At 33.4% G+C, this 23484-nt stretch overlaps 3 protein-coding genes across 3 annotated transcripts in view; 2 read left to right on the forward strand and 1 right to left on the reverse strand.

Annotated features, from left to right (window-relative positions):
* Window positions 1-23484, reverse strand: part of Cals (calsyntenin 1) — a 159448-nt gene that overhangs the window by 89229 nt on the left and 46735 nt on the right. The gene's annotated exons all lie outside the window — the stretch shown is intronic.
* The window catches only part of LOC111504325 (glucose dehydrogenase [FAD, quinone]), a 55385-nt gene that overhangs the window by 2531 nt on the left and 29370 nt on the right, over window positions 1-23484 (forward strand). The window lies entirely within an intron of this gene.
* On the forward strand, window positions 4016-22650 carry LOC141481866 (glucose dehydrogenase [FAD, quinone]-like). The gene is given in 7 exon segments (XM_074174181.1): window positions 4016-4046; window positions 5856-6071; window positions 10343-10577; window positions 14325-14624; window positions 14734-14804; window positions 14807-14989; window positions 21952-22650. Coding segments are annotated over 7 exon segments (1608 nt in total). The 3' UTR covers window positions 22524-22650.

Consider the following 23484-nt stretch of genomic DNA (forward strand, 5'->3'; position numbering starts at 1 on the left):
CTGTCCAAATTTTTGTGAGAGTATGACCTGCGTTTACCCACGTTTCGTCCTGATAGTAAATTGGCCTTCCTTCAGCCCGAAATTTTCGTATAGATCTTAGATACTTTCTTCTCCAACATATTATCTCTTCCCGGTCAATCGAAAGTGATTTTCGGTCTGATTTCTCCCACCGGAAATTTAATTCTTTTAAAACTTGCCACAATTTGGTTCGTCCGACATGAGGCAAATCCGGGTCGTCTCTAACTTCTTGTAAAATTTTGTTTAAGTTGGGTATTTCTTTTTTGTAAAAAAATTCGTGAATTTTCCTTCGAATACCATTTTTGGCAAATTCATCAATTTCAATAGGTTTTCTCCCCCTCTTTAAGTATTCGTTTGTATTTGGGTTAGCTATACCTTTTTTTTTCTTTTTGATAGGAACCTATATATTGTTCACTCCCCTACGCCCGTCATGTTGGCACAACTCTTGATTATGTTCTGAACAGTGTTTGTGGGATTCTGAGAAACCAGAGCATCGTGAACGTTCAAAACAAGTCTTCTCTCTTGGTGAATAGACAGACTTACTGACTGTACGCAACAGTACCGGTGTAAAACTTGATGATGTTGATGATGATGACGAAGCCATCGCAAGCAATCAAACAAAACGAAAGGTACGTATATGTTTGTAGGAATATGAAAAAAAAGTTACTCACGCACTGCACACAAATTCGCAAAATATAATTAGAGACGTTAATTACTGCCGTAGACGCCGAAACACCAACGAGCCGTAAATTAAATGCGATTAAAAAATGTACTAAACCAAAAATTATTTTCGTTCGTAACAACTTCACCCTTTCAAGGCAAGTTTCGAATATAAACTGAAGCTTTATATTTAATGAATAAACACCTCAGGAACCTCCGCCTATGATTTTACGAGTTTTACGACAGTTTTATGACTTGGGCCCTCATTTTGTGCTATCGACAAATTATGAACGGACTATAGTTGTCGCAGAACAAAAAGTAGATAGTTGGCCACTGTCATTTCTTCATGAATTATTATTCAGCCTTCCTTGTTCACTGTGTCCCAACAGGGTTTATTCTACTGTAGGAAGAGTAAAAATTGTTGTAACCTATTATCGAAATGATGAATGTGCTAAAGCAGCTGCAAGAATTTATAATACGAATCATCCAGACCACAACGTGAGCCATCAATACGTTCTCTGTCGCAGAAGACCTGCGACAGAGAATTTTTCGGGTATGCCGATTTCTGACTACGGACGTCTTCAATATTGCAAGGAAGCTATCGAAAGTAGACTGCATTATTGTATGGAACTAGATAGAGGTCATTTTGAACACTTTATCCGTTCATTGTGTTGCCACTGATATTACTTTTGCTGATTTCCTCAATAAAATGAGCGACAGCGAATTTTCTGTTTTTTTTTAAAAAAAACTTTCACATTCAATTTCTTAATAACGAATGAACCAATTTAGAAAAAAAATACATAAGTAATGGAGGAACAAAAGACCTTTCAAATAATGTATCACTCGGGTATGACTTCCATATCAGAATTAATCCCCCTAGAAATTGAGTTTTCGTTGGAACGCCTTATAAATTTTTATTTCTATATGATTGATTCACAGTAGCTTCAGTGGATTATTCAGAGTAGTTCTTTCCCGAAGCACAAAACAATCAGTAAGTTAGTAGGATTGCGAAACACGTATCTTGTTTGATGGAAGATTAAATTAAAAAAAGTTTAATCTTCCCCTTGAAGATGATCACTTAGTGATCGAAACATGTATCGAGGTATTAAAATAACGGTTTGGTGTTGGGAAAAAACTCCAGTAATATTCATCCATATCAAAAGAGTGCAAAATAACCTAGTCCGCCATCTAGGGCGGTCCTTCATGTTGAATTAATAGTGATGTCATGTTATTGTTCATATTCTGTTCAGTAGTAAGCCCTTTCAACTCATACCCGTATTATGGAAGTGTATGAAAAACGAGTTCGCCATCTTGGACGGTCAAGATGGCGGACTTCAAAATTCAGTTGAAAGATTTGACACGAACAAACACATGTACTGCAAGTTAGATCATAACTTGTAATTATAATAATGAAAGATGTGTTTTTATTCACAACCATAAAAATGTGGAATATTTTCTATGGGCTAAGTTCAATTGAGGATATGACTGGTTTTCTAATTGATTGTTATAAACGATTAATAAACGTAAACTTCCCTGTCAGGAATGTGTCTAGCAGGTGTAAAAAATCTCCCCACTGGATGAATGACCAAATAAAAAACATGAAAAATGAAGTTCAAGCTTTAAAAACGATATTTCATTGTCCAAAGGATGAGACACACAAACAGGCTTATCTTGCATTAAACGTTGAATACCAAAATATTATACTATCAGTGAAAAGATGTTCATATGATGACTTTATTTTAAATTCGGAAAATAAAGTTACAGACAGTTGGAGACTTATACAATTTTGAAAAGAATGGAGATGGTATTAAACATCGTAAAAGTAAGTTCACTGCGAATGACTTCAATACATATTTTGTTAACGTAGGTGTGATAATATCTGAGGATCTGTCACCCTCAAATTCCCATTATATTCCTCTATCAATAACGGACAAACCAAATGCACCAAGATCCTTTTTCATGGAACCCATTTTGAACAGTGAAGTTGCTGGGGCAATAACTGATCTGAAAAATTCAAACTCGTTTGATGCATACGAACTTAATAGTAGAATTGTCAAAGAAACGGTCTCGTATCTAATTGAACCGCTTGGAATACTCTTTAACGCGTGTATGGAAAAAAGAATATTTCCAAGTGAATTCAAGGTGACCCGAGTTGTCCCAATCTTTAAGAAAGGCAGTGAGGATGCAATTGAAAATTACCGGCCAATATCGATCGTCCCAATTTTCTGCAAACTATTTGAAATCATCCTAAAAATAGGCTTTATGAGTAATTTCATAAATACAAGCTATTCATCACTAATCAATACGGATTTAGGAAATCATCCTCCACAATAAGTGAGGCAAAGAAGTAATTGAAAACATAATAATGTGCACACTATTGCTGATTTATGTGATCTAACGAAAGCATTCTATTCTACTGAAAAAATAAGATGACTATGGCATAAGAGGAAGCCCCCTGTTTCTTTTTTCCTCATATCTGACAAACATATACCAATATGTATCAATTGACTCGAACAATGTATCAGACTCAAAACATGTGGTGTTCCCCAAGGCTCGGTTCTGGGGCCTCTTTTATTCATGATCAATATAAATGATTTTTTTCCTTCATGTCACCTCATAATTGTTTTGTTTTCGCCGATGATACTACTCTTACGACATCCGGAAAAATCAAGGGTAATTTGGTGCGCGATATAAATCAAATTCAAAAGAATGCTGACGTATGGTTCAAAAGAAATAATTTAATGTTGAACTAAAATAAAACTCAAAACATCATTTTTACATCAAACATTTCTTGGATTGAAGGACACAGTGTTAAACTCTTAGGCATACATCTATACAGCTAACTACGCTTTTTTTTTCATTCTCACATCTCATATGGAACAATTCTCTGGGGATATTTATGTTACAAAAAAAGACCGTGAGGATATTATCTGGGCTGATTTCTTAGACTCCTGTAGACCTCATTTCCTTTCGATGAAAATAATGACAGTACCTTCTATTTATCTATATCAACTTTTGATAGATATTCATAAAATTGATCAACATTAAACAGAAATTGTGATTTCCACGATCATGAGTACCAGTAGATTCAGACTGAAAAAGTCAAGTAGAAACTCTATCGATGTCAACTTATACAATATTCCAGTGACGGCTCGTGTATTGGAGAACAGGGGAGGCTAAAGTCATAAAGACCATATACATACAGAAAAGCCCGCCGGAGGCGCGAAATTTTTTATGTTGTTGCACGCTTTAATACTAAAGTTAGGGCATGGGCATGATAATGCGTAAAAAGTGCATGAGGAGTTGTGGATTTTATTTTAGTTTGTAAACCGTTTAAATGGCCGACCATGACCGCAGCCCCATCATAGGTTTGCGCAATCAACTTTTGTCTAAAATTATAGGTGTCACACGTACGAATTGAAAAATTAAACAAATCGTCAGCTGTGCGCCCAGATGAAACATCATGAAATCCCATAAAACGTTCTACCACATTACCATCTTTGACATATCTAAAAACGATTGAAAGTTGTGATGTACAGGTAATATAGGTAGTTTCATCAATTTCCCATGCAAAAAACACTTTCAATCTCCTTGCTTATATTTTCCTTAATAAAATATGCCACACTGTCTATAAGCTCATTTTGGATGGTTTTTGAGGTGCCCGAAAAAACGCTACCGTATAAAAAAGTGCCAAATTGTGAATCATATTTGCCCCATAACATTAAAAGTTCCTTGTTTTTCCCGCGATTAATCGAATCTTCGGTTTCATCGTGTCCACGAAAAGCTAATTCTTGGGAACCCAAATAAATCGTAATATCGATGATTCTTTTTAAATTCAACCGATTTTCCCTAGCCTGATTATTAAAAGAAATGATGGCCTCTTTTTGAGCTGTATCTAAAGCTGTTGATATATTTTGTTTGCTAAACAATTTTAATGTACAAGATGAAAATACATGCTCCTTAGATTTAAAATGTCTTTCTGTAGAACGGAGTATCCTATTTTAGACCACGTTTGGTATTCGGTTTGTACGGAAAATAAAACACAGGGCCAACAAAAAAGTTTTTCCCGTTTGATGGAGCCGGTTAACCACTCGCATTTATCGTACCAACTAATATTAAATCCTCGATTTTGTCGATTATCTGACGTTTTAATTGAAATCAAATTTAGTTGAGGCCTTCCCAGAGTTTTAATAATGTAAAATTTATTATCATAAGATAAAGACAAAATTATTTGTCTGCAACCAATCGACTATATCGTCAGATTTTTTAATTTCGTCCAACTTATCCATAATAAATGAAAAAAAAAACTTACCGAAAAGTGAAAACCTGAAGACACCTTGAAATTGAAAGAAAACACTTTAAAACACATTAAAAATATTACCAAAAAGCACTGCTATAATACAATACACGGCATCCTGTCCGAATAATTAAATAAAAATAAGCGCAGTCGTACACTAACGGAGACCAACTGGAGGCTAGCCTCCTCTAACGCTATGATTTCTGCAACTGACATTACAAATCGGGACGTATGTCGCTGCTGATGTCTCTGCTTGATCGTCTCGTGGAGCCTGTGTATTTAAAGCGGTCGGAGGCTTGGCTCCCTTGCAACGTATCGCATTTATTATTTCGGGTTGATGGTTTATTTGTTATTCGTTCATGGGCGGTACGTTTGAGTTTTGTTGATGCAGGATACAGTGTGGTACGTACTACATAGTGAGTGTTTTTTCGGGCATATTATGTATTTATATTAAAAATTAATGGTAAAGTAATGATAACCAAGCATTTTTAGAAAAAATAATCATAATTATGTGTCAATATCTTTTAATTTATTGAGACGAATAGCCTCAAATTTTATGGGGAGGCTAAGCCCCTTTATCTCCTCTGACGAGCCGCCGCTGCAATATTCTACCTCCCCATGTCAAAAAGTTAAATCAGTACTTGTTCAAAAAGTATCTGAAACAGTATAATATTCATATCTAAAAGATCAATAAATTAAATTAAATTCAAAAAAAAATTAAATCTAATTAAATAAAAAAAAAAATGAATCCCATTTAGATATGAGCGTTTACCCGTTTGTAAGAACACTTACTTGCAAGTAGAAATAATTTTTACTTATAAAGTGTCATCGTCCAATGTAGGAGTATTGATTAAATGTTAAGCATTGTATTTTTTTACAGATTTTGGTACATTCGACTTTGTCGTAATCGGTGCCGGCTCGACGGGTTCAGTTATGGCGAGCCGTCTGTCAGAAATAAAACAATGGAATGTGTTGCTCCTCGAAGCTGGAAAATATCCCGACAACTTCACTATGATTCCTCAATACTATGGTACGGCGGTTTTCAGTGACTACAATTGGGGCTTCATGAGTATCCCACAGAAAACCGCGTGTCTAGGTAAGAGTCAGTCTAGATCAAATGCCATGAAAAATAATTACGACAATCCTTTTTTATTTCTCTTCGTGGTTATGATTCTTCTTTTTTTCTGATTGATGAAGATCCATAGTAATTTCATAAACCTCTACCCAAGATACTTCTTCAATTATGATCACCGGAAGCATTATTACCTCATATCTTCATCAATAATATTTGTTTCTCGGAGTTTATGAAAACAAGTTCAATAATGGTGATCTATTCAAGTCCAGTTGGTCATTCATTAGAATGTTTGAATTTTAAAGTTTATTAATTTCCATTGCTTCCAAATGATTCAGTTTCAAACCTTTATTTTCTATGTGCAAAATTTCGAACTCTTCGTCAAAGATATGATTTTCTTCTAGAAGATGATTTGAATATGTTGAATTTGTTTTCTTATTTACATAGCTCATATGATGTTCCTGGATTCGATTCCTAAATGTTCTGCCAGTTTGACCAATATATACCTTAGAACACGTTCCACACTTTAATTTATATACTACTGATTTCTCAAATTTGGATGTTTTGTCTTTATTATTTTTAACTAACTTTCTCAACGTATTACTTGTTCTATATGCAATTTTAATATCTCGTTTCCTCAAAAATGAAGCCACTTTTTCCGTTTTTTGTCCAAAATACGTTAAAACTCTATAATTTTTTGATTATCTACCTTATCAATAGGAAAAACGTCTCGAATCGCTTTTGCGTAGACTTTTTCTTGGAAAGTAATTTGTTTATTAATTTGGCGGCTTCAAACCCATTGTTAACCGCAATTTGCCTAATGATATCAATTTCTTTATCGAAATTATCTATTGAAAGAGGAACATTGACCCATCTGCTACTTTGTTGATAAGAATAGGTAGAATCGTAATGTCTAGTAATATCCTCATAGGACGGTTTGTGATACATTGAAAAATCATGTTTGTTGTTCATTCTACTAATTGATTGATTGAGTTGTCTTCTTCTACTTCTATAGTGAATTTAACGTTTTCATGAAATTTGTTAATATCCCTATGAAAAGTATCTAATTGTCACTTAGTATCTGTAAAACATACCAAAACGTCATCTATGTCAATACAAGAAATTCTTAATCAAAGGATGTTTAAAAATCGACTTCTCTAGATTATCCATGAAAATTTCCGCAAGTAAGGGGCTTAATGGATTTCCCATAATTAAACCTTCTGAAGAGGACTATGTGATTCTTCTTTATTCTAACTTATTTCTTGGATTTCCACCTCCTCTAGATTGTAGTGGATCTGAGAGTAGAGCATACCTATTATTTAATGTTTTTGACAGTTGGACCGGTCCTTGTAAACGTGTGATCATTTGACAAATGCAAAATCGAAATTATATTTCGTTCAAATAAACTAAATCAATCACTAATATAGTGTAGTATACACCAACCATTTGTTTTTGTTTTCCTATTTCCGCCGAGTGGAAAACAATTTAAAAGGATATCTTTATTTGAAGCTGCTATAGAATAGAATCACCTCGATGATTCAAGAAATACTTCTGTCAAATCCAATCTTCTTTCAAATTGAAGTAACTCTTCACCAAGACTTAGACTTAGTTCCATAGACTGACCAGTTCTATCAAGTAATGTGACATCCCCGGTTATACTTTCACCCAGCCACAGTTCACCGAAAAGATGAAAAATAAAATAAAAGTGTCACATGCCAATATTACCTTAAAATTATTTATTATTTTTACATTTAAATGTCTGTTATATTGTTACATCTCAATCATCGATACCTTGTTTGAATGTGATTGATAATGTTACGGCATATTCAATGATCCAAATATAACGCCAAATATGTTCGATTATTTATGAAATAACACAGTCCGCTCCAGAAGCATTTGGGATACAATACAACCCTGTTACGGCATATCCAATACCCCGAATATAACGCCAAATATGTTCGAATGTTTATGAAATAACACAGTTCGCTGCAAAAGCATGTGAGTTTTGTCAATTATAATTATCCTGTAACGTAACCAAAAGAGGTTACAATATAACCCTGTTACGGCATATCCAATTCCCCGAATATAACGCCAAATATATTCGTATGTTTATGAAATAACACAGAGGTTACAATACAACCCTGCATTATACAAGCAAAGATATGCGATACCTAAATAGTTGTCCCAACTCAATGCCGTGCGTAACGTAACACTCTTTTGATGCGACCAACGACTTAAAACCAACAAAAGATCGGGCGGCTTGTAACGGTAAGGCGTGTCAAACATGTAACATTACTTCGTCTCTACTAGCCGTAACGTAACATGTTCGCGGTTACATACGAGTCATTAGTTACAAATGTAGGTCGGACTTCCTTGTCTAAAAGAGTGACAGATTTGTAATCGATGAGAAGAGAAAGAGAAATGAAATAATGAAAAATATTGAACATAGTAGAAATTCCAATGTTCTTTCAAAATTCATTTTAACAAGACTTCATCAATAATTGGAAATGAAAGACTACGATTCGGAAGAGTAAGATCCCTGCACACTACTGCATCAATTAATTATAATCGCTTAACTGAACTTGACAAAAACCGAATCTAGTTTAATTGACTGAAATTATCGAAACTAATTTTAATTACACCTATTTTGTGGTAATAAATATTGTTACGGAACATTAATGTTGATGAACATTTAGAACTGCCTCCAGGAAATATAGAAGTGTGAACTTTAGCAAGGGCTTGAAAATTGAAAATCGAGTGACCTGTGAAGGGATCAGCCTATTGTTCCTTTTTAAAATAAGAAAGTAGAAATATACTACACACAAAATAACCTAGTCAAATCACAATGGTCATGAGGTAGTTGGCAGCTGTCCAAAAACCACTTTTCGGTTATTGTTATTTTTTCTGCAGCTGGTGTGGGACGTATCTGAACCACGCATAATAATCTTTATGATTTTTATACATACCGATCGGGTCTACTCTCCAATGTAAATATCAGATGGCGGTTGCTAATTGATCCACTTCAAGTACTTATTAAATGAAATCTTGATAGAAAGTTACAAAATGGATAGTAGAATAACAGGCAGGTGTGGTCAGGGGATATACAGGTCAAAACAGTGTAAATTTTTCAAAATAGGCTTTGAGAAAAAAATCGGTCTCTTAAATCTAATATAAGATTAGGAGTCATCGATTTCTCTTTTCAATGTTATCTACTTCTTGTGCATTTAGCAACAAATTTACGAGAATTGTTTCACTCGTTTGTTTACAGTTTTGTTTACATGCAGTTACAGTTTTGTTAAAATAAAAACTCAATTAAAATTTGTACCGACCTGAAATATCTAAAAATCATTTTTATTTTTGATTCTGAGTAGAAAAAATCATGACATGGTAATTATTTTTGAATGAAATTCATATTATTAGGTATCTACCAATAATAATAAGTTTGTTTCAATATTTTGTAGTTCAAGTCGTCTTGATAAAAAAATACCATGTATATCCCAAACAGCACAGGTTTGGAATATACAGGGCGTCAAAGATTGGGAATTTATTAATTTCGCGAAAATGGTTTCTAATGTATTCGTTTGAAATTTGTATGTTATAGTTCACAGGATGTACTCCAAAAAAGTAGTCTTATTGCAAAACTTTCTCAAGTCAATATTTACGGATATACACGGTATTCTGAATACGTTCTATTAGCAACGGTACATCTTATTCCCGAAATTTATTAGAAATGAAATGAAAATGAAATAGTCACTACATGGAACTGAAAAATAAACTTGATTTTTGATATTTTCCGTAGAAAGTAGATATACTGAATTTCCAATATAAGCCCCACTACAACTCTTGCATAACATACAAATGCTCTCTGTTCTCCAATGCTGTTAGCGTGAAAAAGAGCATTGTCTAAAAAAAGATTCATCAAGAGTGTGTAATTATAAAACATTTTAATGAACTGTACTAGGTACTCACAATAATAAATGAAATATGAAAAGAAATTACAAAGAAATAATGTTTCATTTGCATCCCTGATTAAGACTAATTATAGGTACGACACTGGCCGGTAAGGGGCTTATCGTAATCCAATAGTAATATAGTTGAGAGAGTCTATACCTGCGCGATTGCTCGCCGTCAAGTTTTCATTTCACATCTCAGAAGACTCTTCAAACTACCTTTTTGTCAAAAAAGATGTTTCGGGCTTTGTTACCATAGTTACGTCTGTTTATTCTTCAAACTACCTGGTGGAATAAAAGTAGGTACAGTGCACTACATTATCAAATAAATGGCCATTTTTGCAGGCGCCGTCGACCACAAATGCGCTGCCCCTAGAGGTAAAGGTATTGGCGGAACGTCACTCATCAATGAGCTTATCTACAGCCGGGGCAACAGCAAAGACTACGACAGATGGGCGGAAATTGTGAACGATCCTAGCTGGAGGTACTTGAACGTCCTCGAATACTTCAAGAAATCCGAAGATTTCCATAAAAACAACCCCAACGCGCCGGTGGACGAGGAATATCACGGCAAAGATGGGTAAAGATTTTCGGTACTAAATTATCATATATGGGCAAATATCTGATACACCTGTGTTTAATCTTGATGGGTAACAGCTGTTCTTCAATGGAGGGAAATATAATCAAAATGATGGTCCCATCTTTCAAGCAAAAATTCATCTTAGTCACAATTTTCTACTATTAAGCAATTTTGAGATAGAAATGTGATGGAATTTAGTACTACAATCAATGGAATTTACAAACCACGTCCAACAACTGGACCAAATTTTATCAATGATCATCTGAAAAATTGTACATATACATAATAATGGGAGATAATAATATTTCGAGTGGAAATGATAATAATGTACGTGAATATTGAAATGTAATTGGAGAAGAAAGTTTTATTTATCAGACCAATCAACAAGAAGACTAGGTTTTTTAGATCTGGTAATCTGGTTTGGACGACATACTTGCTTAAAGAAAAAAATTACATATGTTATTTCAATAATACTCGAAACGGATTTAACACATCCTTACTACGTAATGACCCATTTTACGTCGCCGGAAAGAATACAAAAAGTTTCATTAAAACAATTCAAATAAGTTCTCTCTGATAGATAATTCAAAGAAAAAATTGAACAGGAAGATTTATTAAACTGAAAAACATGTGAATATTGTACTAAAAATAAATTTAAAAAAAGAAACCCTTGGAAAACTGCCTCGATAATAAAATCCACCAGAGAAAAAAATAGGTTGCTAGAAAAAATAATTTTACGGAACAAAATACAAATCAGTTTCAATCGTTCATTTGAAAAGCTAAAGTACTTTAAAAAAACTGAAAGTGTATTTTCTAATTGTCAAAAGTTTTTATTGAATTCCTTATACCAGCATAATCCTGACTCAGAGTTTTGTACCGACTGAATAAATAAAAAAATAAAATATCGCTAAAAGTATTTATTTATGGCAATATTAATGAAATTTCTAAAAAAATCTAACACAAAAGAGGTACAGAATCCTAATGGCAGCAAAATAACTGATTAAAAACTGATTTCTGTAATAACCGCTTTAATGAAATTGGTGAAGAAATATCAAATAAATTCAAAAGCTAAATTTGTGTTAAAAACAAAATGAACATACAATAACAATATTTTTGTCGCAAATGAATGAAATAGAGGGCATGAAAACAATTTTGAGTTTGAAAAATAGTAAATCCCAGGAATTGACAATATAACATCAGAAAATTATAATGGAGAACTATATATAGGTGTAGAAAGGGCAAACATTTTAGTTTACACCGATAAGTTACCTGTATAAAGTTCTCCATTATAATTTCCATATTTTTCAAATTGTGGAAGGTAAAAATAACCAAAAAAATTTCGAAAAAAACTGATTTTCCTCCACAAAAAATACTTTTGTTGAATAACATCAGAAACTCTCCAAAATATCCAAAAAAATGAATCAACTGTCAACATTTTCGATAAAAAAAGCGTTTAATGTCGATATTGATGGATTATTTCCCAAGTGCTTTTCACAGAAACGAAAACCAACTAAGACGTTACAAATTGAATTTTTGAAAATATACAAAAAAGATATAATTAATGTTTTCAATATGATTTTTTTCATTCTTGTAATTTTTGTGGGGCAGTAGACTTTTCTCACTGCCTTTGGATTTACTTGATTAACCTTCCATAATCTAAAAAATAAACAGAACTGAATCGATAGACAATCTTCCTCAGTGTCATGAAAGACAAACTGATAAGTTCTCCCTGAAAAGTTACGGTGTACTTACTATAAAGTACTGAAGAGTCCAATTAGTCAGTAACTTGTCGTATTTATTAATTTTGCCTACAAATTGAATAATCAATGAAAAAATTGAATTTCTATACATTCTTCAGATAGGTAACGTTTCGGAAAATAATCTATTTCCATTTTCGAAACAAAAAAAATTCACTTCTGAACAACGGCCTCAAGTGCAAACAGCTTTTCACTCTTTCGACGTGACTCAAAGAAAATATAAGACGCGTTGTTCACGAGTGAATTTTTTGGTTTTGAAAATAGAAAACGAGTATTTTCCAAAACGAAAGAAATCTAAATGAGAAATTTCCATTTTTCATTGATTATTCAATTGGTAGGCAAAATAATGAATACAAGTTACTGACTAATTGGAATCTTTAGTGGTTTATATTACGCAGTAACTTTTTGAGTTGAACTCATCAGATTTCTCTTTGTTACACTTCAACATAACGTCTGTTCATTCCACTTTTTTGTTTTTCAGATTGTGGAAGGACAAATACCAAAAAACAACTAGAAACAGTATTCTTATACTTTTACAGTTCATACACATCGTTAATTTCATACATTTGTTTTGTGGCCTTCGATATTGAAAAATTATGTCATTATACCTACCACTACATAACGGAGGGAAAAAACCGAAATCAATAATACACTTATCTAAATTAATTGAAAAAGTATTCAAAACCGATTGACACATACAAAATCATTTCGGAAAAACAATTTGGTTTCAGAAACAACGTATCAACAGAAGATGCAATCCTCGAACTGACAAAAAAAATTAACGGTAAACAACAACAAACAATGCGTGTATATTCATAGATTTGACATTAGCGTCAGAGAAAAAAAAACTCAATCTTTTTCAAAACTACTTATCAAATAGACATCAAATTGTTAGAGTCGACGAAGTACTTAGCAGCAGGAAGTGATCGATTGCGGTGTTCCCCAATGCACTGTGCTCGGTGCCATACTACTTAGTATATATGTCAACGGATTATTCTGCCTCGAAAACAATGGTGATATTATAGGATTCGCCGATGACATGGCTATTGTGTATCAGGTCGAGAAATGCAAGAATCTCAGGAAAAAAGCCGAAAGAGGTTTTGTATTGATAAAAACTGGCTGGATTATAGACTACTAGCTGTGAACCTAGATAAAACTAAGTATAGGTATGCCTTTTACTTGTAATAAGTCAAACATTCCGTTCTTTGAAAACATTGACGTCAACATTCAAGGTAAGCTACACTTTCTCCAACCTGTGGAAAAATTTAAATATCTGGGATCTATATAGTTTGCCATCTGAGGTGATATCATCATATCACATATGCAATAAAAAAACTCTTAAACAATACTCTACAAATTTGAATATCTAAAAAAGTTACTTGATTATGAAAATTTGAAAACATTATATCACGTCTTGTAGAGAGCCATTTACGATACGTTATTCTGGGATGGGGTGGGGTTGACAAGTGTCAACTTATTGTCATGGTACACGTCGAAAAAAATTATATTGTACCTTTCATGTCAAAATCTTTTCGACAAAGATCTTTTTCATATATTGCACCAAAACTATACAACTCTCTTCCGTACAAAATACCTAGCATCAACAGGTATTTTCTATTAAAAAGCACCCTCTTAGATTTTCTTAAAAAACGCCTAGAAGTTTGATTAGTGACATTAACGAAGGAAAAAAATCAATATTCTATTGAAATTTAATCTGGTTTGTGCTATGTATATATGTGTGCGTCTGAATATGTATATTGAACGTCTAGATATGCGAGCAAATGTGTGAAGTGCATATATGTTAAAAAAAAAGAACTGTTTGGACTTTTGTAAGATTGTTTATATATATTTTATATTTTATGTATTTTTATTCCTGTCTCACCACTTCGAAACAAGTATTAAGTTAATTTTCGATTATCAGCTATTTATTCATCCATTTATATAATTTGTACTTGTATTTTCGCTATTTCTTCGTGAATATTTGTTACAGATACCTTCGCACAAACTATCACATGCCACCATCCAACTTTTCGTCAATCTTCCTCAAGGCCAATGAGGAACTGGGATATAACATTACGGACTACAACGGAAAAAACCAATTGGGAGCAACCCTTTTGCAAATAAACACCAAAGAAGGGCGTAGGCTAGACCAGGCGTCTGCTTTTATACTACCAGTGAAGAACAGAAGGAACCTTGTAATTTCCTCGGAAAGTTACGTCACAAAAATTGAATTCAACGATCTCAAAGAAGCCACCGGCATTATCTTCACCAAAAATAATAAAACTTATAGGTAGGTATGTTATAACTCTACATTATATTAAAGTTCCTCAATGTGGCATTTTTTCAATTTCGATTAATTCATTCGGAATAGGGAAATCATTGAAGTATTTTTCCAACAGGGTGAAAGTACGAAACGAAGTAATACTAAGCGCTGGTGCTATTTCATCCCCGCAAATTCTCATGCTCTCCGGATAGGGCCCAAAAGGCGTCTGGAGGAGGTGGGCATACCAATTGTTCAAGACCTAGAAGTTGGCAGTACCGTACGGGAACATGTATTTTGCGGTGTTCCATTTTCTAGCAACACCTCGATAGCTAGCCAAAGTTTGAAGGAACAAATTGAAGATTTTTTGAAAGGATATGGTGATTTGACAGCAGGTAATGACGTTGTTGAGAATATCAAAACTGAACCATTCAGATCGAGGCCAACATTCATCATGAGTTTCAACCATAAGATGAAAATTTGTCGTATCTGAATAGGTTCAATGATTCATTTATCAAAATATTCCTATCGACCTGTTTGACATCCATATACGTAGAAATGAGTAAGTTCAACATACAAAAAAGATTGGATTCATTAATGAGAAGAAAAAGTTGACTGAAATTCTTTGAATTGATCTGGATTTCCATGAGACGAAGTTATTTAGGTATACTTTGGTACACTATTCTACTAGCTCCAGCTGCTTTCTGATAAATATATGGAAACGTTATTGTACTTATACTAGTGGTATCAAGAATATCATTTAAAGATAACCTTTTACGAGTATTTTTCATTACTTCCAAAATAAGTACTTGAAATGAATTAAAATTATATTTTTGTCCGATTTCTACCATGGGTTGGCAGGGGTTTTCACAATTGTGAATTAAAAATCTGTTACGCTATTGAATTGGAGTCAAAAGGGCTTATTTAGTATTAGTTTTTCCAACACCAAATCGTTATTTTCAACACCTCGACACGTGTTTCGATCACCAAGTGATCATCTTCAATATGAAGATTAAACTGGAAAACTTGCGAAGCTAACCCTATTTATGCTATACAGGTATTCCACACCTTTGGTGTCTTAAATTAATTTCTTATATTTTTACAAGTGCTATTTGGTATTGGTCCGTCATCGTTATTCATAATATTACTTATTACTACACTCTCATAAGCATCTAGCTGCCTGTTGTTAACTTGTCTAACTTAATGAACTGAAGGCTATGGAATGATTTTGAACCAAAATATGATGGGCGACTGCTGATTTTTAGGTCTTCCATATTTTAAGTGTACTAGGTGTTCCTTATATCTTATTTTAATAGATCTTTTTGTCTGTCAATAATATTTTGCATCGCAGTCCATACATTCAATTTCGTAAATTCCATACTTTTCCGAATTCTCGACTTTGTCTTTTGGACTTCCCAAAAGGCTCTGTAGTGTATGACTTGTTTTAAAAACCACCTTCATACCTAGTTCCTTGAAAATCTTTCCAAAGTTCTTCGTATACGAAGAACCAATATATTGGTGGTATGGAACTGAATATTTTATCTTGGTTTTTGTCCTTTCTGAAAGTCGAGATTTCGTTCATTCTTAACCTAAACTTCTTTCTTCCTTATTATTTCACCTACAATACCCCTCGAGAAACCGTTAGTGGCTGCCATTTCCTGTATTGTACGTTTTTCTTTTGTGAACATCTCATGTGTAAGAGGGAAAGTCAAAAGACGACGCACTAAAAAATTCAACCCAGCATGTTTGTGCTGTCCACAGTGATGTGAACTGTCAGGAATATACCTGTATGTGCTTGTTTCCTTTCTAAATATATCGTATTCTAACCCTCCATATTTTCTAATTCATACGTGAATTTTATTAATGGACATCTATTATTTAAAAAGGAAACAAAGTCCTCAATAATCGATATTTTGGTATCGAATATCGCGAAAATATCATCCACATACCTTAGCCAAATCCTAGGAAAGTACTTTGACTTTTCTTTGGTTTCCATTTCATGAGCAGATTCAAAATGGAAACCTATGAGAATAGAAATAAGTAAACATAATAATATTATGTGGTATACCTGTATAACATAAATGGTTATACAGTTTAATCTTCCTCATGAAGATAATCACTTGGTGATCGAAACACGTGTCGAGGTATTGAAAATAACAGTAATATTCATTACTACATCAAAAGTTCCAAATAGTGCATCATAAATTCCTATACAGAATATATGTTATCTGGCCATCACAATCTGATCCTTTCAAAATGTACTTTTCCATTTCTCCACCTTCTTTCTCATTTCTTTAGCCACTCTACGCATTTAAAGATGAAAAATTTTAGAAACTTCCATATAAAGGACAAAAGTAATTACCTTTAATAAACTCTTCACAAGATATGGATCATGCACAGAAATTTATTTAAAGTACAAAAAACTTGTGTTTTCAAATTGCACTACTTTTTCCTATTCAATTCAATAACAGGAAGGCTACATAATGTATCAATGATGAGATAAATATCCTCACTAGGTGTTTCGGCCCGATATATATATATATATATATATATATATATATATATATATATATATATATATATATATATATATATATATATATATATATATATATATATATATATAATATATATATATATATATATATATATATATATAATATGAAAGGAGCCACCTGTTGGTGGCTCCGTGCATTTGTATTTCTATCTTTTGGTAACCAAGTGTTGCCCATCCTTACACTTGGCTGCACCATACTGATGATGGGCCAAAAGCCCGAAACACGTGTCTATGGTTTGCCACTTTCATGAGTGATATGTCCGATATTAACTTCTGTTTCTATATATATATATATATATATATATATATATATATATATATATATATATATATATATATATATATATATATATATATATATATATATATATATATAGAACACGTGTCTATGGTTTGCCACTTTCATGAGTGCTATGTCCGATATTAACTTCTGGTTCTATATCAAGACACTCAATAACTTTCATATTTGTATATATATATATATATATATATATATATATATATATGCATGAATGTGATATTTTATCTCAATAATAGGAAAAAGCATTTTGGCTTTCTTTCCATCATTTAATGATGAAGAAGTAGAAAATTATTTTCCCAAAAAACGAATCCCTCCCAAAAATGTTCTTCTCTCATGCAGTGAGGATTTTCCATTGACCAGTAGCGGCCATTTTGCCGATTAGCATGACCGTTAAGACACAAAGTACACTTATCAGAAAACATAACGTGTTCTATTTGGATATTAATATCCAACATGTCCAGCATTTGCTTACAAAAATAAGTTCTTCTATCAAAATCGTCTTCCATAAGCTCCTGAGTAGGTATCAATTTATAGGAATGAATTTTTTTAATGTTTACTGGCTAACATTGAATGTGGTGGATGCCTGTCTACTCGATGTATGTGTGTTTTCCTCACCTGATTTGAGTTCATCATTCATTGCATGGGCAGCTGCTTATTATTCCATGAGATATATCAATATTATTATTATATGTCCGTCCTCAGGTGGAGCAGGAAATTTCTCATGAAATAGGCGAGCTACTTCCTGTTGTATTCGGGTTTTATATCCGTAACCAATCATTTGCAAAACTAGTATTTTGCATTTCCGTTAATCTAACCATTTGTCAGACTTGGAGTTAACGAACTTTTAAACTTAAATTAAAATACTGACAACTAATGATGTAACATAACGTTGCCACGGAAATTATTTACAATTTTTTTGAAGGATACCATCTAAAAAGAACATTGCTATGGTTTTTGCTTACTTTCTTATCAATACCTCAACATGGAATAAGTTTTGAGTATATCGGTAACCACATGATTTTAATTTACTATATCTTAATTGTTTTCTTAACTTAAAAGCGATAACATTTTTGAATAGAAAATGAAGAGACCTTTCAAACAGTATATCACAAGCGTATACTTCCCATTTGAAATATTGGGGATTGTACCAGTCATTCGACGGGGATTGAAAGTAGGCGTAGCATTTTTTCGGGATTTTGTTAAGATATGTATGGTAACCGAAATAATGAATTTATTCCATTTGGCTTTACACACTGTATTTGAAAGCATATGTTTCTATAGTCTATTTCAAAAGAGTGTAGAGTAATAAAATCTCATTAAGTATTCAAAAGCGCTACAGGGTGATCCGTCAATAAATTCTGTCACTTCCCTAGTCCGCATTGCAAAATTATGTCGTTTCATAAAGAGCAGGTAGGTATCACCCTGTTTTAAGGGATTTGTCCATTGTTATCGACGGATAAATACTGAGCCAGAGGCGCGCTAGTGGGATAATTGCCAAAAGAATATGCATTCATAAAAATTATATTAAAGGAAATAAAAATTTAATACAGCAGAACAGTGTTATTAAAAAAATATAAAATGTAACAATAAAATATATACGAACCGAAATCGGGAATACTCACAAACACACACGAACGAACTTTACGTATTGAAACACTTGTGGGGACTTTAAATCAATTTATTCACAAAAAACGACAAGAACTTTACTGGATACGTTATTACAATTTGACACTTGAACAATACTAAAACTGTGAACTTCCCTTAACGTTTAACAACACTCTATTTATACCCTAATTGAATGTTCTAGAGATTACTAGGTACAATTTTCGAGAACCTTCCGAGAAAATAATTATTCAGACTACCCTTAATTCTAAACCCTAACCTAAGCAAAAGTGTCACTGTCACTGATACACTGGTCTCTGTCCAGATTGCTTATCCCGCTACAGTATATTTACAATTCAATTAAATTATTCTACATCAGTATAGTCTTCATCCGAAGAACTGTCATCATCCCCTGGTGTTATAATTATAGGGTCAACCACCTGATCGACCAAGTTGTCCAGTTCCCACATTTTATCTTCCTCTTTTAAAACATGCTGGATTGCTTTTTGCCACTTTTTCTGATGTGATTTCCATAATGGCTTGATCAAACAATACCTTGACATCTTTCATTTTAAATGTGGTATTGTGCCTTGCAACATATCCTTTAACTTGTGCCCATATAAGTTCTATAGGATTTAATTCGCAATGATATGGCGGTAGGCGCAGCACAGTTACTTTATACTTTTCTGCTACATCTTCTACGGCATATTTCATGAAGCGAGATTTATGTTGTTTTACTATGGCTAGTAGTTCCTTCTTTACTGAATTCGTCTCAAACTGAATACCTTTATTTGACAGCCAGTTAATAATTCCTTGCTTTCTCCAAGCTGAAGTTGGTACCTTCTCTAAACGCCTTGAATGGTAGCTTGCATTATCCATAACCACGACCGAATCAGCTGAAAGAAATTTTAACATTTCCCCGAAGTAGTCTTCGAAGACATCCGAATTCATGTCCTCATGATAATCTCCCGTCCGGCACGACTCAAAGCTTAACAAACCTTCTTTTAAAAATCCGTCTTCGCTTCCAATGTGAGCAATTATAAGCCTCTTCCCTTTTCCCGAAGGCACTTTAATACCCGTCGAAAGGCCTTCTATGAAAGCTTGGCGAGAACTTGTTATATTTTTATCTTGCCACATTTTTTGACTATATAACCTTCGTTTATCCACGTCTCATCAAGATAAAAAATTTTCTTTTGCTCTCTGCGGTACTGCTTTATAGTTGTCAAATATTTTCGTCTCCAGCAAACAATTTCATCACTTTCCAGTAATAGTGCCTTTCGATTGTGCTTTTCCCAGGCAAAATTCATACTTTTTTAAGTTTTCCATAAAAGTTTTCTGGATATCAAAGGAATATCGTTATCTTGGCTTATCTCGATAAATATTTTTTCAAGAGTGGGTATTTCCTTTTAAAATAAAACGAATGAACTTTTCTTCGAATGTCACATTTGGTGTCTTCATCTAAGATTTTTATTGGTCTTCCTGATTTTCTCTTGCATGGACTTACCTGGCCTGATATCTTTCTTTCTCGCAATAATTTTAAAAATCGTGGACTGTCCAATTCCAGTCATTCGGGCACATCGCTCAACACTTTCTTGCACAGACAAACTAGGGTGATCGTGTTTTATGCAATCATATACATTTAAAATTATAACTTTTTTGCAAACAGATAGCGGAGAATTTTTACACTTCTTTTCTTTGGAGTAAATGTCCCCATTTTATAACTTTTTCACTATTTCTATATCACAATATCACTGTACGTTTAATTGGTGTAGTAACAATTACTATTATAACTCGAATGTTTAAGACCATTACAATTACAATATATTTAAACCCTTTTTCTTAATTACCTGGGTTTAATAGGTATTGCATGATTGGTGGGCAGGGTCAAAAAGGGATTATTATAATGACATGGCACCTCGGAACTAAGTGTTAACCCTTTTTTGAGAAATCATGCTCAAGTATATGAACCCAAATTGCATATTAAATAAGTTTACAAGAACCACTAAAATTAATCTTAATCTTTTTTTAAGAAATTTTACTTACCTAAATACATGTAGGTACTTAGTTTTAGACCAAATTACTTCCCAAAAATGGCCTTTTATTATTATCTATATCTGTAATTTTTAATTTACTTTAATTATTAAGTTTAATAATCCTAAGATTTGCCTACGCCCATGGACGACAACGAAATTCAGGCAAATTTTATGACACTTCATGATTTATTACTCTACACTCTTTTGAAATAGACTATAATTGACTTTTTACCACGAAACTAATCTATTCTAAAAATCATTCTTTTCAATTTTGAACCTCTAGACGTATTTTTCTTTTCTTTATAGTTTTATCTTTAACTCTAAAATTTTATATATATATCATATTGGTTGTTTGTCCTTGTTTCAACCTCATGCCATCTTTTCCACTCTGATTGTCTTCTATCTCACTTTCTAGGGAATTTTATACATGTGTCTGATTTTTCCTGTTCTAAAATGCTTAACATAGTTATTAAATCTTTTTTTTCTTCAAGTAGCTTTCCCAATTCTCACTCTCTATTGATTTTTCACTATTATCCCTCTGTGTTCCACCATTCCAATGTCTCAAGTTTCCAACTGTCTTCATTTAAAATTTTGTTGAGCTAAATCAAAACCTATTTCCTGTGCTTCTCACTCCACTTTTATTTTATTTTCTAACCACATATTCGTCTGCCTGATTTTTGAAACAGAAACCTGAGCAAAACTGAAGTGATAACAATATAATAAAATACTCTAGGCAGATACCTTGTCTTCAAGTAGCTATAAAAAAATCATGAATTGAATTAACGCTGCATGGGCTGAATGGCAAACAATCCAAATTCTAATATAATCCAAAACAAAATATTAATTGCATTTTTATTTCAATAGCAAATCCGCTGGACGCAGCAGGATTTTACAAGACGAGAATCGAACAAATTCGAAACTACCCCAGCCTGGAAATCGTCATCTCATCCTCTTCACCCGCAGAGCTGGGAAAAAAATTCCTGGGATGGAATGACGAAACCTGGGATTCCCTCTTCAACATTAGCATTCCTAACCCCTTCACTCTCACCACGGTACTTCTGCACACACACTCAATAGGCACGGTACGACTAATCTCCAAAGATCCATACCTTTACCCTGCGATAGACTTCAACATGTTGAATGATCCAGGAAACCTAGACGTGGAAACCTTGCTGGAAGGGATTCAACTGGCCATTAACCTGACGCGTACCGAGGCCTTCCAGCGGATAGGGACCAACTTGGAGGTCAGGCCTTTGCCCGCTTGCAGAGAGCACGATTTTCTTTCTAAGAACTACTGGCTTTGTTTCATCGCGCAGACTGCCATGGCAGCTTACCACCCCCGTGGGGACGTGCCCTTCAGGAAGAAATCCAGAAGCAGGAGCCGTGGTAGATCATCAGCTGAAAGTATTCGGTGTGAAGAAATTGAGAGTTATTGACGCAAGCGTGCTTCCTTTTTCATTTTCGGGACATCCCAATGCTATTTGTACAATGATTGGTGAAAAAATTTCTGATGTGATCAAATTAGAGTATGGAGTGTAAGGATTCTAATTGAATTAAATATCTGCATATAAAAAACAATGTTGTCATTTAACCTTCTGAAATGAAATGAAAAGTTTCTTCAGCCATGGAATTGAAAATTTTTTCATTTGACCTACTGGCCAAGTTAAATATTCCTGAAAATGAAAAATTTCTGCCTTGATCAAATGAAAAATATTGAATCATAAATTAACTCAGAAAATTATTTTCAGATATGTTATTCAACTACCTAAGAGTTCACTTTTTGTTTAGCAATGCCTTATTATTAATGACTAATTGTCAATAATTATGAGGTCCACTACGTATATAAAGATACAATATTCATTTCCCAAGAAAACAGAAAACACAAAAAAAAGTTTCATATGGAAAACGCTTAAAATGGCACATTTTTATAATTTGTACATTGTCCTAATACACTCTAATTATTATGGATCTTTTCAAACCGTGAAAATGGTGTTATTAACTGGTAATTATCGTCAAGTTCATTGGGGTTTGAAGTATCAAAGTCTCACCAACACTCAAATTGGTGAAAATATATGCGTCAATCAAGGTAAATATGATTTTTGAAGGGTTCCTTAGTCATACTTTTTTTAATATAGTATAGTATTTACGGTACTTTAATTAACATTTAGAAGTTGAAAGTGAAATTTGTAACCCACCAAAACAAAATTGCTGTATCTCGGCGCGCGTTTCGCTAACCAACTCAGCACCATCAGTATTAGTGCACATTAAGAGGGCGTTGTCCAATTGCAACCCAAAATTTTGCATCAAGGAAGGTTACTAAACGATCGTCTTTCAACGATTCTCAAAAAAAGTCCAATTATTCGGGCTCCTACACCAGATAAGGACTTCTGGAAATAT

The sequence above is a fragment of the Leptinotarsa decemlineata genome, unplaced genomic scaffold (genome assembly GCF_025532065.1).
Source record: "Leptinotarsa decemlineata unplaced genomic scaffold, Ldec_3_MD MMD2_tig00000505_RagTag_RagTag, whole genome shotgun sequence".
Lineage (NCBI taxonomy): Eukaryota > Metazoa > Arthropoda > Insecta > Coleoptera > Chrysomelidae > Leptinotarsa > Leptinotarsa decemlineata.